The sequence below is a fragment of the Strix uralensis genome, chromosome 4, assembly GCF_047716275.1.
Source record: "Strix uralensis isolate ZFMK-TIS-50842 chromosome 4, bStrUra1, whole genome shotgun sequence".
Taxonomy (NCBI): Eukaryota; Metazoa; Chordata; class Aves; order Strigiformes; family Strigidae; genus Strix; species Strix uralensis.
Window position 1 is genome coordinate 29752249 of NC_133975.1, and position 22674 is coordinate 29774922.

At 39.5% G+C, this 22674-nt stretch overlaps 1 protein-coding gene across 8 annotated transcripts in view; it reads right to left on the minus strand.

Moving 5' to 3' along the window:
• TEC (tec protein tyrosine kinase) overlaps window positions 1–22674 on the minus strand; it is a 52842-nt gene that overhangs the window by 18664 nt on the left and 11504 nt on the right. For 7 of the 8 annotated variants that reach the window (XR_012628669.1, XR_012628668.1, XM_074866124.1 and 4 more), the window contains exon 2: window positions 14425–14607. Coding sequence is in view for 6 of the 8 variants with exons in the window: in XM_074866124.1 (XP_074722225.1) it covers window positions 14425–14562 (138 nt within the window). In the remaining 2 variants the exon portion in view is untranslated. Of the gene's footprint in view, window positions 1–14424; window positions 14608–15333; window positions 15352–22674 lie in introns of those variants that run through there. The other variant, XM_074866120.1, reaches the window with a different exon arrangement.

The window sequence follows — 22674 nt, forward strand, 5'->3', positions numbered from 1 at the left end:
GACTTGGTACGGCAGCAAGTATTGCTTCTCCCTCTCTTTGTCACTATGTGGCAGGCCTAGCAGCTTCAGGGCTGACAGTCAATGCAGAACGGGAGGATTCAAACGAGACATGCTTTTCCACAAAGCACAGAATTCAACACTCCACATAAATGTGTTGAAGACACCTCTCCAGGTCTTTTTTTCTGCACAACAATATACAAAAAAGAAAAAACCGCTTGCCACCTCTGTAACGTATCTACGCAGCCTTCTGTGTCCAGTGGGGGTACACATATATTGCTTGGATCCCATCTACTGGTTAACTGAGGTTGTGGGACAATATGCATTGGGTTCTTTTTTCCTGGAATGACAGAAATTCCTTAGAGGAACAAGGTTTATTACTTTCTCCGAATCCCCCTCTCCTCCGAGACTCGGAGATTGTCATGCCAATTCTAGCATTCAGTGAATGCTCAAAAGGAGCATACATGTGCCAGTAGGACCAAGGACAGGAATCCAAACAAGATAATCAATTAACATTTGGGAAAATAATAAAGCAAACCTCCTGATACACAGCACACCATTCTAGTACTCTTATTTCCTAAGTCATCCCTTTGATGATTTAAGTTGGTTCAGCTGGCTTCACCATGAGATGTTAAATTAAGACAACTCGGAGTTGACCCACCTTGCAATCCAATCCAACAAATTAAGCCTAATGTCAGAGATTTTTCTGTCTTTGCATACTTTACAGATGAAAGAAAATTTAATTTCACATATGTAAGCTTAAAATATACTGCTCCATACGTGTCTCAGATTGCATCAGAGGCAACGGTTATTCATGGCCAGCAGCCTTCAAATTCTCAGGTGTGCAGCTGTGTTTAGATCAGCATTTCTCACTATTAAACCAAGGGGCACAGGAACAGGAAGGTATGACTCAAGAAGAATGCTAAAGAGACAACTCCAATTCCTCTCACCTCCCTACTTCAATGATTCCCCTTTACAGTGGGACATCTTGTACACCATCATTGTGTTGCATTTATTCTGCATGTCAAACTGCTTGCTCTAGACCCAGGCAAACAGCAGACACAAAATGCAAAATCAAGAGAGAGCTCAAGCCCTGAAGTAGTTGGGAAGTAGACATGCAGGCATGAACCAGCTATGAGAAATCCACCCACAAACACTCTTTCCAACAAGTGACCTCTGCTACAAAAGACAAAATTAGTACAATGGCTAATTATGCAATGTCAAACCATAGGAGGCAGAGGGACATTTTTCATGGTTGTTTTTGGAGCTGGAAGATGGCTAACGTAGTAGAAAAAGGCTAGATTCACCATAGAAATAGTAGTATTTCACCTTCACATTCATGCATGCTGTCTGAACAGGACACAAGTATTCACAGAGGATCTGGAAACATCACAGGCCAGTGAACCCAAGGGACCTATCAAAGCTGGTCCACCCCTTTTCTGAAGATAAATATATGCCTCTAGAAGGAGGCCTATAGAAGGAAACATGGTTCGAACAGTAATAAATATCCCAGCAAGGATAACAAATAGATAAAAACATGTGCTTCAAAGTCACACTAAAGGTTGTGTGTTTGGGTTTTTTTGAATGTGTCTTCTTGCTGAAAATAACAAAAGGGAAGTGACTATACAAAAACTACTATACAAAGCTTCTCAAAATGCAAAATGCCATATGTACTTCATACTTGCCTATGCTTCAAAAACTTTATTTATAGTTTTAGAAGCCCTGCTCCTTGCTCACAATGAGGATGGCCAGTCTGGGCAACAAGTCCTGTTTCCGTGCAATGCAAAAAGAATAAGCTAGTCCTATTATTTAACATATAAGACAGTAATATCAAGAAGTTATAAAACTAGACCTACACTGTCAGATATGGAACAAATATATGATGACACAATTCCTTTAAAAAAATAATCTTAGAATACGGGAAGACAAGAAATATCTAAGCATTAGATAAGCATACAATCAAACAGCTCATCCTCTGTACACTTGGAATTACTTACTCCCCTGCTAATACAGTAGCTTTAGAGCTTAAGAAACTCATATTCCCACTATCAGATAAAATGTTTCTTCAGTGTATTTCCTCTTTGCTGATGAAGATATTGTGCTGCTTACTCTCAGAGAAGTGGGGTTATGGGGTTAAACAATACAAAGGACATGCCATTTGCAAAAAAACTCAAACCACACAGAAGTCAGTCTGGCTGTCAAGAAATAGCTAGATTTTGTCTTGCCCATGCTCTCTCTCTATTGTTCATACTATTTCTTTCTCCCATGCTTATCCCCATGTAAGAAATCCTGGTGTCATTAGCATGTGACCAACGGAACTTGTGTTTTCACGAGTATAGAAGGTCTCGGCATTACTGACATCTCCTTTTATGGAGCTGCTCCGCAATTTTACAAAACCTCAGAAAAGACTGGCTAACCTAACACCCCCTGTAGAGAACCTCTCTGGTAAAATACGTTCCAAAGCCAAATATAAGGGTGGTTTTGCACCTTTACAAAAAAAAAAAAAAAAATTAAATAGCATTGCCATTTAGTGATAAGAAGCACTGGATACTGCTGCAGTTCCCTCTTGAGAGGCATTTTCACCCAAGCAATTACTGATTATGCAAATACAATTACTGTAGTTAGGTGTTAGATGGCCAGATTTTCCATCCCCTTATTTTCCAGTATGTCATATGTTGAACAATGCCCTGCCTCCTTTCAATTAATTTTTAAAATTATTATTGTAAGCAAAGTAAGTATCAAGTATTTCTATTCACCCTTCCAAAATGGCTAGAATCAAGATAAAAAGCAAGAGGTGATTATTATTCTGATCTAGCCTGATCTGACTCTTGGGAAGAATTTCAAGAGGAAAAAAAATACAAACATAAATGAGAAAGAGAAAATCTTAAACTTTGTCCTGCAACGTAGGAAACCAAACATCCTTTACCACAGTCTGGCTGCTCAGCAAATGCCAACCACCAGCACTGGAGTGACCAAAAAGCACAAAAAGAAATTTTCCGTAGTAGCACTAATGCAACTTCCTAACCATGACTATAATGCATTTTCCATAATCTACTCTTCTCCTGCAATTGAGAGGTAGTCAAATGTACACAATTACAGTTATGACACATTGCTGCAATCCCATAAGACAGCAATGTAAATAAAGGACACTCCACCCATATCAGGCCCTAAATCATCCACCACCTCTCAGCTTTCAAAATAACTAGCACATATCTTCAGGTTCTTTCAGACAAATCTCCTCTTCCTGGTTTTCTGTGAAGTCCTCACAGAGCTCCAAGCCTGGCTAGCCCAGTTGTAGCATTTTTGCCATGTCTTCTCCCCTCTCAGAGCCATTGCTCTGTCCGTAGGGTGAGTGACACCTTTCATTCAGCCACCCCTCTAACACAGCCTTCATGCTGTCTGAACACTAGACTGAGACAACTTGAGCCAAGAAGTCCACAGGCATCACAGGCAAGTGACCAGAGCCTCAGGACAGGACCCAAGAGGTCACCTAGTCAAGGAACCAGCTGCTTTACCTACTCTTTCAAGGTTCAGATGATGGAGTCCATGAGTACAGAGCTGAGGGGCTTTTTGCCTTTGAAGATTCCTGTCCATCACCAGTTCATCTCTCTGCTGTAAACTCTTGCTGCTCCACCAACCCTTCATGACAGTCCAGGCTTTTGGGAACCTCATTCTTCCTGCTGTTCCTGGCTTGAATCTCACAGACAGGTGAGATAAGTTTCTTTCTTGAAACTTATTGCCCCAATCCAAATGCAGCACTGCAGCTGATGCCTTATCATTAGATTGTAAAGATTCACATTCCCGTTTATTCATCCTAATGTTACATTTGCCTTTTTCACAGCAACACGGTATCATTGATGCATATCCAGCTTATGATTCACTATCCTGTCACCCAGGTATTGCTGCGGACAGCCTGACACTTAGCTACTTATTGACGTTCCACATTTGAACATTTCAGCATTCCTGCCTCAACTTTTACCTTTTGCACCTGTACACACTGAATCACATTCCACAAAAAAGCCAAGCAACCAAATGCACCACACACCTAATCCCAATATACCACTTTCATTTCTAGACTTGTTTTCAAAATGTTTGCAGCTCCTTCAAGTTTTATGTCACCTGAGAACTCAACAAGCTTCTATTTCAGCAACAATAACGCTAGTGAAAATACTGAAATAGAAGACAGGACACCTTATTCAAGACAGTCTTTCAATCTGAAAACAAGTCACCAATGCCAACTGAACACTGTACCAGTTTCCCATGTGTTCTGCAATCAGACTTACAAGAGGTTTATATAGATCATTTCTAATGCTGACATCTGAAAATGTCTCATACAACCTTGTCAAAAAACCCTTACTGGAATGAAAACACAGGATATCTGCTGTTTCGCTGATACCCATGACACTTGTTACCCCATGGCAGAAAGAACATAGACAAGTGAAGGGTTTTTTATTTTTGGTTCTTGTCAAATCTTTGTTGTCTTATGTGCAATTTTGGTATCTTCCAGGTACATCCAATAAGCCTGTTTTTTTCTAGCACTGTTCTGGAAATTACCTTCATGGTTTGCAGTTTTTCAGCTTCGTCTCTGCACTCTTAAAACTAGGCCTTCTCTAGCCTTCCAGAATTTATCTTCCAGCTCTTCCTTCTTAGCACCTCTAAGATTCATCCACTTCTGTCTAGTCATAAGGTAAATATTCTCATCCATGCCTTGTCAGTGTCTCAGCAACTACAACCTACACTTTTCAACTTCAACTATGTCTAATTTGTTCCAACTCAAACGCCAAAATTCTTCCAGAAAGGTAATTACTGCAATTTCTCATTTTGTATCACTTTTCTCTTGATAGATATTATAGAGAACAGGGAATCATTACTGCAACATAACTTTTTTTACAATTTAAACTTCTTTATAACTTGATCTTTTCAAGTAAGCATTCCCATGCATCTGTTAAGCTGTGTCCATTCACACTAATTGCTTTAAGCTATTTCTCTGATTTGAGCAGCTTTCACTTGCACCTGCTTAAAATTTCCCCAGCTGTGCCTACTGTTATCTGTCTTCTCTTGGGTTTTCAGCCAATATTTGGTGTCTTCTGTATCATCATCAATACAGTAGCTCCACCTATGAGGAAAAAAATTATTTTAAAAAATTCTTTTCCTGAATCTGGGGCGAGGGAGGTAACTGGAACAAACAAACCAGGAAGGATGGAGCTTCATGGTTCCCAATGCCAACATCTACTGCTTCCCAGTAGACCTTCCATCCAGACTCTCTCTGTGAGACTTTTCTTCTCAGATTCTCTCAGTTGCTGTCCTCCTGACTCATTTTAGGCCCTCCCAAGAGGTATCTGGGGCCTTTGCTGCAGAACAGAGTCTTCTCTTTCAATCACCTTGACAGTTCAAAATGCTGACCAGCTTTATGTGCAGCTATTTTTGACAATTAATTCCTACTGTTTGATCTACCTAAAAGAAAACTGATTCCTCACTATATTTTTTCTGAGCAGTGGCTAGCTACAGACCTAGATCAACCCTCATCTTCCCCAGGCTACCATACAAAAGAGGTGTAGGCAACTAATCTGCAGTAACATCTCATCAATGGTTGCTTTGCACCATGTCTCTACTTACTTGTTGGCACATCTTATGCTTTGATAAGCAGCTCCTCAGTTGGACTGGGTTTTTGCTCTAAGTGTTCACTGCTGTTGTGGGGGACTAGCAGCTATCACAAAATAACTGAATCAATATTACACAGCTTATATAAAATTTTACATCTGTGTATTAACCTGAAGAAAGACTCAGCTTCCCACATTCCTCTCTCTTATCAGAGATGGATATCTCACAATTCCATTACTCTAGCTGACCAAAGGGATCTGTGTATACAAATAACAACGCAGGTACTGTTATATCAACAAAGATGTCTAAGTTTGCTTGACAAACAATAACCTGAAGAGTATCCATTGGTCAGTCATCTACAGATTACCAAGTCACTTGCCAGTTCTGTCTTGATTTATGTGTAATCAAGTGCAAAGGAAAGAAGTTAAAATTAACTATTTTCCTAATGCTGCTAATCTGTAGAAGCAGTTATAGTTATTATAGAGTATTATAAAATTAGAAAAGGTGGCTACTCATTCTGAGTTAGCATTTAAATATAGATCTTCTGAAGAACTTTGAAAAGCCCTCTATTCCATCATGTATTTTTATTCTTTAGTTTTTCATAAGAGATACAAACACAATATCCTCTATCAGGATGCACATGACAGGCACCATTCTAGGTGGGATAACTTGTACATACATAGTTGTACATGCTTCACAACATAATTTATGCTGAAAACCACTGTTACAAGTTCATCATTACATCTTTAATTTCTTATATATATATATATATAACTATATAAAAGCACATGTGTTTGTGCATGTCCATTTTAAACAATCCACCTATCCTGACTGCATTTTAAAAATTTTGATTCATTCTTTTTCTGAAAATGCTGGGAAAAACTGTATTTAATTGCATTAAAAATTGCTAACCAGTAAGAGTTGAACTGATCTAAAGCCACAACCTCTCTTATAGACAGTTGTGAAGGCATGTCCCCAGTAAGTACAGCTACACGACTTCTACATGATTCATGTAAGAAGTGTATAGCCACTTCTGTTTCCTAGAGGTGAAACAGCAGCCAACTCAGTCCTCTTCCAGGTCTAGCTAGAATAGGTATTGTACAAACTTGCAAGTATTTTAAGAAGGCTCCATCATCACTAGCTATGACTTAGAACAAAAAAAGGCTGTGCCAATCTACTCATTTCAGAAGTCATCTTACTCCACTGATTACTCTAATTTTCTAATGTAATCAGAAGCATTTTAATACTGAACTGTGCTTTCATTTATACAAAGAATTAAATCACCTAGGCAATGGCTAAGGAAACTATATAAACTGGGGTAATTCAATAAGTTAAAAATAATAAAGGATAAGCACTATAGGAATAAGCAACAGTAGAACCAATACACATTAATCTTCTGTTTAAAAAAAAAAAAAAAGAAACTAGGATAGCCTTTTGGAACTCTATAATGCTGTTATGCTCCAAAGGAAGTATTTGCACAAGATTAGTGTTGCAATAAAGCTACACAATTTTACCCTGAAACCTGCAGCTTTAGAATGGGCCCCAAAGCTTTTAAAGTTATTTTTCCTTCCTTAAAATATCACCACGGTATTTTCAGTAGTTTCTGTCTCCTCTCTATTCAAATTACAAGAACCCCACACAACTCCTGCAGAGTGTCTTTTTTACTTAGGAAGAGAATTTCAAAATTAGCAACCCCCAAGAATGTTCAAGGTTATTTTCTGCCTTTCTAATAAAAATCCAGTTGTTTTTTTGTTAGTTTTAACAGTTGTTCTCTTTATGAAAGATAGTTTTCACACAAGTCTGATCCTGATGGCAAATACCACTACTGCCAGTGAAGATAAGAGCACTCTGCACCTCCCAAGATCAGCTCATCAGAAAGCTGCCTTCTACCTGACTCCACAGAAGAAACCTTCTAAATAAGACTCAAACATTTTCCCTCCGGGGCTATTGTTTGCCTTTTCTGTGGAAGCAACTGGCTTCTGCATACTAATAAATAAGTGCTGTGCCTACCCCAGTATCCTCTGTGCAGCCCCCCCAGAGATAATGGGGTATTGTAGCACAGACTCTCCCCCATTTCATCCTCCCTTTACTGCCGCAGAGCCCCATTCACTCAAACACATGCAGGGTAACCATGGGGACCAGGATTTAGCCTATACCTTTGAAAACACAAAATCAGATATAAGCCTTTTATTGCTCTAAACTATAATCCATACAGTGGACATGAGCAAACAATAAGGATGCTAAAGCTTAAAGCAATTTCACCTTCATGAGCTCATATTCATCAGCTTCATACTTAAGGTCAGTGCAAGTTTCTGTGCGCTGGAAAGGTTAATGCAAACATGCCACGCTGTATGTGGGAGGACAATAACCAAACCACACACATCAGCACACTTTCAAACTAAAAAAATGTCACTGCTAAGCAAGCTGAGAGAGAAAAAAATACCACAGTGAAAGGGAACACTCCACAGCTTCAATAGATATGAGGACACTAAGAGTCCACACATTGGTAATAATCTGTAAAATGATGACTGGATCTGTGGAAGCACCACACTCATGAGAAACATCAATATGAAATTTTCAAACCAACAAACTAGCAGGACATCTCACTTGCGCAAACCAGCTCCTTTCAACTACTCCAGTGACAAGAAGTACTTTAACACCTATGTTCATTATCTTGCTTTCATCTCAAAGACTTTCCCTTACCTAAAATGCCATTTAGAGCAAAAACCTCTAGTCTGGCAGCACTTCTAAATCAAGTGAGCTGCTCTGTCAGCATGATCTAACTAAAACTTGTGTGAAGTAGATGTTACCTGCTATCACAACTATTCTGCAACGCAGCACTAAGCCTGCTCCAGTCAGGGCCATCTGACTGCCCTAACATTTTCTCACAGTTCAGGGACATTTTCTGACCATTCCTTGAGAAAGAATTCACAACCGTAAAAGTTATTGCCACACAAGGAGAAAGAGGATAAACCCAGAGTACTTGGTGGACCACTCTGGTGGATGCAGTAGCTTGAATGCTGTTTCTGCATGGTCTGTCCTGCTGGCTAACTCAAGAGGAATAAAAAAATGCTGTTCTTTGCAGCAGGTAAGCCACTCCGCAAAGCAGCGTGTGAGGCACTTGCACTGTGGGACACCAGTCACCAGGCATACTAGTAGAGCTGTAAAGTGAATATTCCTTTCCATTAAAGCTGTTCAGCTAATATTTACTGAAGTATTTCCAATTGCAGGGATAAGATGGACTCCTAGATAAACACTAAGGTTTGATTTTCCAAACAGTGTCAGCTGAAAGTGTGAATGCACCACACCTTTGAAAATAAACTCCAGAGCATTTTAAGTTGAATATGCAAGATGTGAGGACACTTTTGAAAGAAAATGGCCAAACGTACCCAGGGCCGTGCATATGTGAAGTTATTTCCACAAATGCCTCCCTGTATTTCAAATGTACACTCCCTTCAAGATTAAATTAGCAATTTGGGAAAAGTCATACTAAAATTTTAGCTAAATTTTTGCTTGTCAAAAATAGAAAAAACATTCCAAATTAGATTAATTACTGCATTAAATATTTGATTTTCAGACAAGTAGGTTTATTTTAAAATTACTTAACTTTGCTTATTAATTTCCTACAGATTAGTATTTTTTTTATTTCTTAGAAGATAATAGCTCAGGAAAATGAACAGAAGCATAACTGAAGTAGTATGCTGAGCTTTCAAACTACAGAAAATTTGAGAGATTTCCTAATAAAATATTTCACACTAGTGTTTCCTCACTAGAGCACTACATGCCTTTGCTATACAACCAGATTACCTGAAGAAGTTACACTGCAATCTAGCTGACACCAGGAAGCATAGTGCAGAAATCCTCAAGAGCAAGGGCAAGTTTGTGCAAAAATGACTATTACCTCTCACTTCCAAACTGCTGTAGTTACTACTATCTACGTAAATCCATTTAAAGTTGGCTTGGTAAGTCTACAATGTATATTTGAGAACACTGTACATATCTTAAATCCTTCTGACTGCAGCATATTCAGTTTTACAGTACATCTGCGTACTCAGAACAGGAAGACATTTTACTTCTCTATTTTTATACATTTATGATCAGTATTCTGTGCTTGGAGGCAGAGTCAGTTATTTCTTTCTACAAGATTTTTTGTCTTCATTACAAATGGAATCCATCACATTCCGATCTCTTTAGCCACTTTTACAACCTTAAGGGAAAAAAAAAAAAAAAAGACAGAAAATACTCTTTCCAACCTTAAGGTGATACATCTCCCATTTTTTTAACCAAACAGTATAATGCCCAGAAGTAGTCAAGCCATAAAAGCCAAGGTCCTATTGGCTTCCTACACAAAATAAGTTTCCCATGACATTACTTAATTGTAGAGCTTTTCACAGGTGACCTAAACTAGGACTCTCCTTCCTCGGGGTTTCTGTGCTTTGAAACCAGTCTTGAAATTCAGCCTCTTTATTGATTCTGTAGTTATGCTTCATTGATAGCTCACACACCTCCTCCATGACCTATAGTCCAGCAATATTTCTAAGTACAGAAGCTACATTTCTCCTTCTCATGGCAGCAGTGCAGCTCCAGCTTCACTGTAGGCATTTTGTGCCCTGACAGGGCGCCTGAGCTGCTTAAAAACATGTATTAAAAGGTTTATATAGGTTATGAGCAAGTTTAAACAGGATTTTACCCTGTTGCTAGTAGTCATGCTTATGAGATAATAATTTATTGCTCCAAGTAGGTATATGGCACTTTGTCAAGACATAGGACAGAAAAAATAGAGAAGAGAGCTTCCATAATTTGCAGTTTCTGGTCAAAGAGCAAGTGATCCCCTACCACCGGCTGCACAGAACAGGGTCAGTTAAACCTCTCAGCAGCATTTACAAAAATATTTGCTATGGCTGACTGCTTTCTGCTGTCATAAATATTCTACTTCTGTCACCAGACATACCAAGTATCTAATTCTGTCACCTTATTTACAATCCTGACCTGCCCACACCGAGTATTGACTGATTTGGTTAACGAGATTTAATTTAATCTTGTTTTTAAAAAGAAGTGGTATGACTATTCACGTGACCCACAAACTCTGGGTTCTTCTTGAATTCTCTCTACTGAATTCCCGTAGAAGTTAAAATGGTAAAAACAAGAAAAGACTTCAGTTTCACCAGCGACCACACTGGGAATCATACACACTTGCCTAGGGGAGCAGAACTCAGCCACCCTTGGCAGACTGCTACCACTGCAGTTATGTGATTAAAATGAGGGTGTGGGATCCTCTTAGCTTGGGATTTCTATGTTTATCTTACCAATCTGGACTTTGAATATTGCCAAGCCTGAAATGAGATCAGTCTGTACCTATCCTTTCATCTGTCATATCTTTAAATTCAACCAGCATACACAGTAGTCACATTTATTTCAGCAATAAATCTCCCAACTATTCAGAGGGGCCAGAATTATTTTAATCTCTAATAAGTTTTTTCTTTTTATATAAATTACTTCAACCAGAATATACAACTGTCTTACTGTAAATACAAATTTGCAGCCATCATCGACTTAAAAAAAAAATCAAAAACCAAACAAATGATAAAAGCCCCAGTTTTTCCATTTCAGTTGCCCAGTGACACACAGGAATTACTGCTGTGTCAGAGATCTCAGTCACGCAGTAATTATTTTTTTTCAAATAGAGACCAAGTATTGCTGTGAAAAATATTCAGTGTGCCCCTCTAAGATCAGAGCTCATTATTTTCAGACAATATTGTTAATAAAATAGAATGCTGATTAATGTTTAAAATAATCTGAAGTGGGAGGAAGAGTGAAAATTAAAAGGGTTTGAGGTTGGAAAGCTATGTGTTATGGCTGAGCCAGTCTAACCACCTGCTGATGTCAACAGCCAGAGCATCCTGTCCTCCTCCTCCACCTGGCACCGCCTCTGGCACTTGTTAGATCCTGCACCAAGCCTAACACGGCTTGCTAACCCAGCAGAACACTAATCCAGCAAAAATAAAACTGGATCAAATATCTTTCTGCTGATTAGCAAGGTTTTTTTTAGAGCAGCATGGATTTCAAGAAGTGCCAGGACCAATTCAAGCAGATGGGGGAGGCCTGCAAGGCTAGGACATGGATGAGATGGATCTGCCTGTTTCAGCAGCAAACTGCTAGGCTAGCGTGGGTGTAATGTATATTTTCACCTCAACTGTCCTTATCTTAGGCTGGAACCTTTTAAGAACTTACTGCCTCCACAGCTGAGGGCACTACAGGCAGCCCTGCTCTATCTCACTGCAAATAAAACTGATAGATAGTTTAAACCCCTCCTGAGACAGATCCACTCATCAGTTTCCTAGAAGGGTATTTTAGCCAGAGGACATTAACCTGAAGGGAAAAAGTAAAGCTGGAAAGGGAAAGTTGGAAGTAGCAACTTCTTAAAGGGTGACAACTAGACCTGCAAAACCTGTTAGTCACATTTCTATTTGCCCTGCATGTAAGCTGACAGAGGATAAGCATGCAAGACATGTTTCAGAGGTCTTCTTAGCCCCCACCTATTTATTCTCGGGGTGGGGGGGAGCATTCTAGAAAAAAAACAAAACAAAACAAAACAGAACAACAAAAAACCCCCAAACTACAACATTCAAAGTAGTACATATTTTAACTCCACAGACAGTAAAAATACACAAATTCATATTCCAGAGTGGACTGAAAACTGATTGAACAGCCAGACCCAGAGGGTGGTGGTCAGTGGCACAAAGACTAGTTAGAGTAGTTGGGAGGGTAGTAACTAGCTCTGTACCCCAGGAGTCAATATCAATACTGGGTCGAGTCCTGTTCAACATCTTCATTAATAACCTGGATGATGGAGCAGAAAGCACCCTCAGCAAGTTTGTTGATGACATAAAGCCAGAAGGAAAGGATGATGAGCCAGAGGGACATGCTGCCATCCAGAGGGACCTCAACCGGCTGGAGAAATGGGCTGACAGGAGCCTCATGAACTTCAACAAGGAGAAGCGCAAAGTCCTGCACCTGAGAAGGAACCACCCCGTGCATCAGTATATGCTGGTGGCTGCCCAGCTGGAAAGCAGCTTGTCAGAAAAGGGACTGGGGGTCCTGGTGGACGCCAAGTCAAATATGAGCCAGCAATGTGGCCTTGCCACAAAGAAGGCAAAAGGTATCCTGGGCTGCATTAGATAAAGTATTGCCAGCAGGTCAAGGAAGGTGATCCTTCCCCTGTACTCAGCACTGGGGAGGCCACATTTGGAGTCCTGTGTCCTCTTCTGGGCTCCCCACTACAAGAGAGACCTGGACATACTGAAGAGAGTCCAGCAAAGGGCCACAAAGATGATGAAGGGACTGGAGCACCTCTCCTATCAAGAGTGGCTGAGAGAGCTCGGACTGTTTAGACTGTAGAAGAGAAGGCTCGGGGGAGTCTTACTAATGCATATAGATGCCTGAAAGGAGGGTGCAAAGAAGACAGAGCCAGCCCATTTCCAGTGATGGCCTGTGACAGGACCAGAGGCAACAGGCACAAAATTAAATACAAGAGGCTCTTTCTGAACATCAGGAAACAAATTTTTTTTTTTTTTTTTTTTTTAAACTGTGTGGGTGCCCATGCACTGGCAGATGTTGTGGAGTCTCCATCCATAGAGATATTCAAAAGCCATCTGGATACAGTCCTGGGCAACCAGCTCTAGGTGGCCCTTGAGCAGGGGGCTTGGACCAGATGGCCTTCAGAGGTCACTTCCAACCTCAGCCAGTCTGTGATCTTGTTCTTAATCCTTGACGGGGCCTGAGCTATATTCAGAGTACAGCAGCTACAACAGACCACTGTGATCTTGGAGCATGGTAAGTGAGTTCAATTCTGCTGCAAGCACAAGCTCTGGCAAGAGAAACATGCTTAGCAAGCCTTAGCTTTTCTGTACCCCCTTCTTTCATCAGAGGTAACAGCTGACACAAGAGTTTGCAGAGTTGTCTCCATTAAGTTTTATTTGTTGGATGGCTTCCCAAGGTGTAGAGCATGCTTCATCAGATACTGCAGCCATTCTAATCCCCTTTTGCATTGTGACAAATCTGAAAAGCAGCCTCAGTTAAGTGGAAAATCTCACCCCCAGCACTAAAGATATGACAGGGCACTCTGGGGGCAGGTGACCTTGATGAAACTGAGTGAAGCACATTTGAAAGAAATGCTGGTCTGAAGATTTGCCTAGTTTAAACTGCTGATTTCTGGTGTAACTGAATTTACACAGAAAGTGGTAACAGGGATAAGCTGCTTGTGCTGTCAAAGATAAACTGCTTCTAGCTTCATTTCAATTACAAATTTACATGATCCACTTTAATGGATCTCATCTCTAGCAAACTTAGTCTGCAATGCACTGCTCCTACCAAGTGTTTTTCCTCCTGTTTGAATTCAGTTAATTCCTAGCTGTGAAAGTAATGGCCTTCACAGTAAACATGCCCACAAGCAACTACGATTGTAAGTTTTTCTACCTTCTCTCCACTTTGTGATAGCAGTGATCTTTCATCTCTCTGGAGAGAGAAAGAAATCAGTTTTGATGACCAGCTATAAAAGCTAGTTTATCTTATTTCTGGCATTCTGGCTATGTACTACCACTGTGATTAAGAACCAGTTCACATTGACTACCAGATAAGTTGTCTGCACCTCTGTCAATGTGCATTATAAGTAAGAGAAAAAAGAAATGGCAGCTCATGTTCAATGGCACCCATGACCATTGCCCCCATCTGCTCCTGACAGTATGATATATGGTAAGAAAAAAGCCAAGAGTATACAAAAGCAAAAAGGAACAAAGGCACTTTATAATATAAATCAGTGTTACCTACCTCCGCTCGACCTTCGTAATATGTTAGCATAGACTTTGTAAGTACAAAAAGCCTCTCTTTGTAGTTTAAGGGAGAAGTCCTCTTCTTCTGCTGTGATCTTTTAATCAAAATCTCTTGTAGGATAGTAGTCATATTCATTTCATCCGCTTGTCAGCTCTGTTTCTAGCCATTGAATATCAGTTCCTGTGAAGATGAGAGGAATAAATCATTACGATATCTTTGGGGGATCACAGAGCTGGAGATTTCTGTAGTAAAAAGAACTTCTACCTATAAATGAAACTACCTGAATATACAGAAAGCTAGAGCTCACCCTAAGCATCTGGAAGTTTACAAGAGTTCATTATTAGACAAGAAAGTTCAGGGTTTGCTCAGCTGAGGGCTGCACTGGAATGTTCCCAGGAAGGCAAAAGCTGTACCTGACTGGGATGAAATAAGGGACACTGCAGCCTACATCACAGAAAATATGGGTGAGAAGTCCAAAACACACTCCAGGCAAACAGCAGTGTATGACTGCTCTTCACCACAAAGTCCTAATGTGTATCAAAGTTTTAATTGCTAAGGTCTGCGCATACATAAATGCCATTTGCAAAATGTTTGATATTCAAAATTGAACATGGATCAGTAAAAGTAATTTTGAAAATTCACCCCAATTATATTAATGAAAAATTTCAGACACAAATGGTCATTTAGAAGATGTCAATTTGAGAACAAAGAATTAAGTCTAATTTTTCAGAAAGTGCTAAGTATATGCCCTCCATCTTCTATTCAGAAAGACTTCATGCAAATCATCAACAATCTAAGTAATTTACTGACAGTTCTGGTAGCTCAGTAATGTCAAGCTGCCTTAAAGTTTTACACTGTGATCGATACCTGTAGGACAGACTTAGGAGTACATAAACACAAACGCACCCACAGTTACTTTGTTTGCAAATCTGGCTCCAGCATCCTGCCAGATACATCATCAGGCGATCTCTCTGTTCTTTGCAATGATGCCAGCTTAGGACACAGCGGACCTCCTCCCTCATCTGCTCGCTGCCACCTCAGCGTGCCACTCTGCCTTGTGTGGGTGTGAGTGTTCCTCCCGTCGGGCTGGGAAGCAGGCTAGGGAAGGGATCCAGCCAGACATTTCATCATGCACCACTGTGCTGCCTGCACAGACTTAACACAGGACGTGGCATGGAGGCAGGAATGAAAGGTGTGGGGGAGCTTGTGAAGAAGCTGTTCCAGAAACTTTTCCCCTCACCCCATTACCTTTCCCTTTGCTAGCTTTCTGCCAGGTCTGGCCCCCACTTCGAGCTGTGCTCTGAAGCCAGGGCATACTGCAGGCACAGACCTTGACCGCAGCTCTGGCTAGAGCAGCACGGCTCGAGGCCAGGGGCCACGGCTTGAAGAAGGAACAGCAGCATCTGCTGAGGCACCAGTGACTACAAATATCATGTGTGCATGTGTGGAGGGGGCAGGGGGATAACCCAAGCCAAATCCCTAGATAATCACTGCAGGTCTCTGTACCAGTAGGAAGTTTCCTTCCAACCTATGGAAAAAAAAAAACACCCAAAACCAAAACTTTTTTCATTTCTCACAGGGCTTAATTTATGCACCTATTTACTACTTAAGAGTATTTCAAAATTCACCAGGGTAATGTATGTACATTTTTCTCTGCAGGCAACATAACTTCAGCACGGACAAAAAAGTGCATTTCACAGTATTGTGCTGAGAAGCTTGAAAAGCTGCAGGCCTCCTCACAACATTACATTACAAAAGAAAAGTTTAAATAAAATTGAATGCAAACAAATTCACTTCAGTGCCTCTCCTTTTGCTTTGTGCCTAAACATGTCATTAGTTGTTGTGACAGTATATAAAATGACACCCTTTGCTTTCTAGTCTAGTCCTGATACCACGTTTCACTCCCTGTTTTGGCCAACTAAGCTCTTGTATCCCCACACTCCTGCCATTTCACATAGCTGGATGTAGTTGATCACTGCTCTAAAACAGCCTTTTCTTTTCAAGGTATATATCTGTATATGCTAAAAAATTAATCTGTGGTTTACGTGGAACTACAAAATAAGACCAGGTTAAGATGCATAAGTAAAAGACTATAATAGGATTGGAAATGGTCATTATTATGAATAATCTCTTCTTGTTTCTCTTCTTTCTCTGATGCATACATACATTTTGTTGGTCATTTGTCACACTGCATTTCTGGGAAGAAGATAGATCTTTTTAAATTAGTAATTGTCTTGAGTGCATCCTTTAATTATTAAAGCTACCCAATTCTGTTTTATTGCCCTTCTAAAAATAAATTTACAGTCTTGAAGGTAATTGCAGAAGGAAAGATACTACCATGAACTGAAAATTGTTCAAAGAATTAAAAGTCAGTATTAACTTTCAGACCACCTTAAGGCACACGAAACTCCCACTCAAAACAACCCTTCTGTTCTCTGTAGTATAAATTCTCTGTTGGCACTTAAGAAAAACATAATTATTATCCTTCTTAGAAACTGTGATCTCAGAGATCCCCAGACCGCTACACTAGAGAGCACAAGAAGGATTCAAAATTAGCTATGATTTCAAATTTCAGTATTGATAATGCTAAAATATTTCATTTCCCTACCTGCCCTCTTTGGTCACATTAACATTATACACGAAGCAAAACAAAAATCCTTTTGACAAAAATCAGCATTAAAAAAATAAAAACATTGATAATGTTATTGGTCAATGTCTGCACCTGGTTGCTACATCTCTGCTATGGAGATCTCTGCAGATTAGAACCAGTTTCCCAGGTCAGAAGATCAACCTTTGAATCTGCATTTAGTCACAGAAACTTGTTTTGTTTGGGGTTTTTTCCAAGCCAGTGGCTCCAGCCACATTTCTGTTTCCATAAATAAGGCTCAGGACAACTGAACCCTCACCTATTATTCTGAAAGTTCCTTTACAAAATTGCTATACTTCACTGAGAAGTACCTGTAACAGCCACCCTTACCTCTTATCAAACCTATACATTACTACTTTTTCTTCAGTACAGTTTTAGAAATTTTCTGCACTTCTCCTCCAAAAATATTCCATTGTTCCCAGACCATCAGGACATGAAGCTGTTTGCATGACACATTGTTATCTTGTCACAAACAGCTATGGGATTTTTGTGCTGCCACCCATCTAAACTTGTCACAGTATCACTCCTGCCAAGGACTTGCCCTGTTCCCTGCCAACCTGAGTTACACAATAACAAATATGATCTAATTTGCACAGATGCTGAGTACTTGGAATTATGACTGAAATCAGAAAGAGTTACAGATTCTCAGCTTTTTTTAGGGTAGGAAAACATTCTCAACTTTAAGTAATCAAAAAGTCTGCATCCTTGCATTGATCCATCTTCACATTACACAAATATTCACCTCTATGGCCATGATGTCACCACACACCCTCCTCAAAGCAAATGAAAACAACTGTTAAGATAAATTTGCTAAGTCAATATTGGTCAAGATGTACAAAGTAAGTTTTTACTTGTAGACAGAGCTTCTTATGCATGCCACCTTGCCTGGTTTTCACTGGGGAAAACCAAGGCTTTAAGTGATGAGGTAACCCCGGCAGTTGCAACACTACCCATGCATCTCCTGGTTCCCACTCCCAGCTCCTGGATTGCATTTGTTTATTGAAACAATTAGTCACCATAAGCCAGTCGGTAAGCACATGTAACATTCAAACAGTTGAATAAACATATGAAAGTCCCAGTGGAAGTTCTAGTGAGTAGGAAAGAGAAAGTGCACCCCAGTCTGACCAGGGCTTCTATGACCCAAATACATTAAGTAATGGTCACTTTTTCTGGAGTGGTTCAGAAGAAAAAAAAGCACTCTGAAAAACACACTTAGCATAACAGTCATAAAACAAACACCAACAGAAAACATTTGTCTGTGTCTGAAAAAAAAAATTAAAATCAAGCTGGAATTGTGTTTTCTGAGTTCCAAACCTTCCCTAGTGATGGTAACATTTACCTAGAAATTTAGGTTCTTCAGTGCCAAGTCTTAACACTAAACTGATGGACTGCCATTCAAGACAGAGAATCCCTCTAAGAAATCAGCATTCGCAGCTTTCTGACTTGGGTTTCATGCATCCTGCACAACTGCTCTTTTTCAGATTTTGGCCCCATCAATCCAAACTGGTAGTAATTCCAGATCTGCATATCTAACATTGAAAACATATCACCTAGTGCAGTACATTAATTAAAATGATGTAATAGTCACTAATTCAATTTAAAAAAAAATAAAGCATCAATTCTAAGTACACAGGTGGTACCTTGTAATTCTGACTCAAATCTGTAACTCTTCCAGAATATTTTTTTTCCTTTTTTTTTCTTTTTAATTAATTCAGATCAATTTGCTGAGCAGGTTCATAATGTGTCCCTGCAAACAGCTGCAGTGGGGTAAGTGAACAGGCAGCACACTGCAGATCTGGGTAGAGAGCAGAAACAGTGCAGAAGGAAGAAGAAAAGGAGAACTCCTTACCCTTGTTTTTTCTGCTGAAACTGCTGTTGCTTTATCATGAAACTACAAACCAAGTAACATGTGAATAGTTACTTACATGAGTATCCAGCACAGACTTATTTGAATAATTACTACTCAGTGTGAGCAACCAAGGATTGCAAAATGTGCTCTTGTGCTTCATATGATAGAAAAGTCTTTTTGCCCCACATCCAAGGTTGCAGATTCAAACTCAGAAAAACACAAGACAACTGAATAAAAGACAACTGCTATTCATCCCTGTTCAAATGGTAAATTTCACAGAAATACAAATACAGAGAAATATACTTGAGCATAATCTGTCATAATTTTAAAATTGGAAGAGAGGGTAATTACTGCAGTGATATGTGAAATGTATCATATGCCAGGAAAAGGAGAAGTAAAAAATACTTGGATTTGCTTTTCTCCTCTTTTTTTAATAGCAGACTCTCAGAAACCACTTCTATCCTATGCAAGCTTTTTTTTTTTTTCAATGAAAGAAATGCAATTGGGTGGGGCTACTTTCAAATAGATTTCAAAATTATACCCAAAGGTTTGCAAAACCCTAGTCTCTGTTTGAATATCAGCCAAAGAATAACTGGCTAATTTTATATATATCATCAGACATTGTGAAAATAAAATTCATATTTGCCTGCATTAAATTTAGGTTAAAAAGTAAACAGGCTTGGGGGTAACTCAGTGACAACTCTTTGACTGGAGATTCTGAGATAACCATGTGATGTTGCAAAATATCCTTTGTTCAACTGAAACCTACTCATGTACACACGCAGGAGGAGTATTTCATCACAACCAGCATAGGTTTTCCTAAATTCCTCAGAAACAGGTTCACTACATTTTACAAAATACAAGCATTTGTTTCCTTTTAGCATTATAACTTAGATAACTGGGGTAAATGAAGTGAGGTAAGTCCCTCTTCCATAGAGTCAGGTGGCATCAAGGTGGTTCATCACACCAAACCAGACCATCAAATCATCAACCATCACAAGAAAGTAGAGCCAAAGTGCACAAAACAGCTTGGGAAAAATGATAAGAGCAGCAAAACGGTTTCTTTCCCCTTACAATGATGAATTCAGATTTAGGAGAATGACTAAGTTATCCTTTCACTGCTTTATAGTTCATCTTCTTCAATTCTCTCATGAATAAATTATTTAGGAAAGGAACCTCTGCTTCATGAAACAAAAAGTACATTATTACCATCCATGATGTAGAAAAATATGTTGACGTAGACAGTTTTTATTTACTGCTAACTTTGAGTTAGCAACACTACGGGATACCATACAAAGGATGGACTGATCAATTTTCACTATGCTCAACAACTTCTTGTATTTTTATTCATTCCTGTAGAGCTGAGTATTTGTGGCTTTTCTTATTCCTTCCACATAAAAGCTCTGCAATACCTATAAACTTGGACTGACTATTTTGCCTTCAGTTTATTCAGATCAAAAACCTCTTTAGCATTTGTAATGTTCTTTGCTGAAAGAAAATAAAGCTGAAACTTAGTTTGGGACATAGGAAAGCAAGGCACAAAAAAAGACTTTGAAACATCAGTTAAAGTAGCAAAATGCAAAAGTTTTCTCAGCCTACTGACCTGCACACACTTTCACCTGTCCTTTCTAAAGATAAAAAGCTTTTGAATGTGTCACTGCCTCAAGAAATAGTACTAGCGATAGAGCAGGTATTCAGGTCTTGCACTGAACACTATCCCTAACTTCCCATGTTTGTTCTGTTAGTCAAAAGGTATTATGAGTTCATCTTGCAATTTCATTGAAGACAGGCAAGCCTTCCTCATTTCTGTACTAAAGATAAGCAAAACCCACTGCCCAAGAGTTGCAAATCTTTCTGAACATGAACTTGCTCTTCTACTGTATTTATTACCTGCAAAGTGACATTGGTACAGCTGTAACATCTCCAAACCTGTGTTCTTGCTGCTCTTCCAATGCTTGTGAAAAGTCTCTGTTGTTCTTCACCATCATCTATGTAGATTCAAATTTAACCCCTACCTTCATCCACCCCCTTTTTCTCACACAGAGTAATAGTATGACATGAAAAACTGATTGCTTATGTTGTTGGGGGAAAGAGGTCTTTATATGTATATACATATATAGAGGGTAGTTCTAATTCATCATGTTCATGGGATAGGTAATTAAAAATGTATGTAAAACCATACACAGAAAACCTTTAACAGCAAGACAATCTCAAATACCTGCTGGTCTAATTTTTTTAGACTTGAGAATATTAGATAGTTCTGTAACCACATACATAATGTGGCTTTGCATCACCCTCTGCTCAGACCATATACAGCAGTTAATGGTTGCTATTATTTCCATAATAATGCTATCAACATTAGCTAGTATTGTTAAATTCCACTCCAGCATCCAAAAGTACCACCTTATTTTTTGCTGTAGACTATGAAAATCTTTGAGGCCAACCACGACTGAACAGTGCTTCCCACATAAGAAACCCAATCTCAAACCTTCTGCAGGCAGAACTGACCTCTTCTACTGAAAACCTGTGGGTTTGAGCTCACAAGAAGCCATATGCAGTCTGACATAAACTAAAATATCCTGTCTGTTGGCAGGGTTTACTGCATTTACACAGCTTCCAGATGAGATCTTCGCATATTTGGTGGCCTTAGCACACAGGCAGACCAAACTTTTGCATCAAGATAAACTTATTGCCAGCTGGGCCTTCTGACAAAACCTCCTGCAACAGCCAGCAAAATGGTATGTGAGATAATTAGCTATATTTTCATTATCACACATTTGATTCAAGCAAAGGAAGATTAAAATTAGAGAAGGCAATTCAAAAAAAAAAAAAGCAACTTCACTTTCTTTTTAAAGACTTTTTTCTGAGGGTGGATTTCTGATTTTTGAATGAGGGAAGCAGTGTTATCACAGTGATGAATTTAAACAGCTGAATGAGGATGCTGTCGCTAACTATACATACTGCCTGGTATGGCATTTGTTGCCATTTCCATGATGCCTAATTCACACTGTTCAGACAAGGTCCAAATCCAAGCCAGTGAATATTTTTATTCACTGATATTTGATATTATCCCTTAGGAGGGAGACAGCAGATTTTCCCAGGTCCAAACTTTGTTGCTCTATTTTTATTTCTAAATATCACGTATGAAGTACAGTGAAAATGGTAAACTTCATCTTCTGCTGAGGTACAGCAGCTCTTACCCACTGTGCTGCCATCACCAGGACTTCAGGACGCTGCAAGGAGTTTGACTGGAGCATAAAGAGATTTGGTTTTTTGCTTGTGCAGCATAAAGGTCTGGTGAAGAATATTAGTTTGGTTCACTTGCACAAGTATAACTGGCCCTCAACTGATAGAGAAGAGATAAAAGATAAAGCATGAACAGAAGGGGAAGGTCAGGGTCTGAACTGGGAGGAGCTATGTGGTATACCGGTCCTTCTTACATGTCTATGTACCTTGTTCTGGCAAGTATTTTCGAAGAAACATTAGAGAGGAAAATCAAAGAACTGACTCCAAACCAGCATGGCATTAGTCTGGAGGAGCAGAAGCTCAGAGAGAGCAGATGCTATTTACTTCACTTCTGCACAGGCCAAGGCTACTCCATGAGTCCCCTGCTGGCTCTGCGGCACCAGTTGGGCATTCAGTAAAGCAGAGCTGCTGCCTCAGTCTTTTTCCTAAAATCCCCTGACAACAAGAATGGAGGAGAAACAGTAATACCCACTTACTAAAGAAACGGGCAAAAATGAGATTGGCA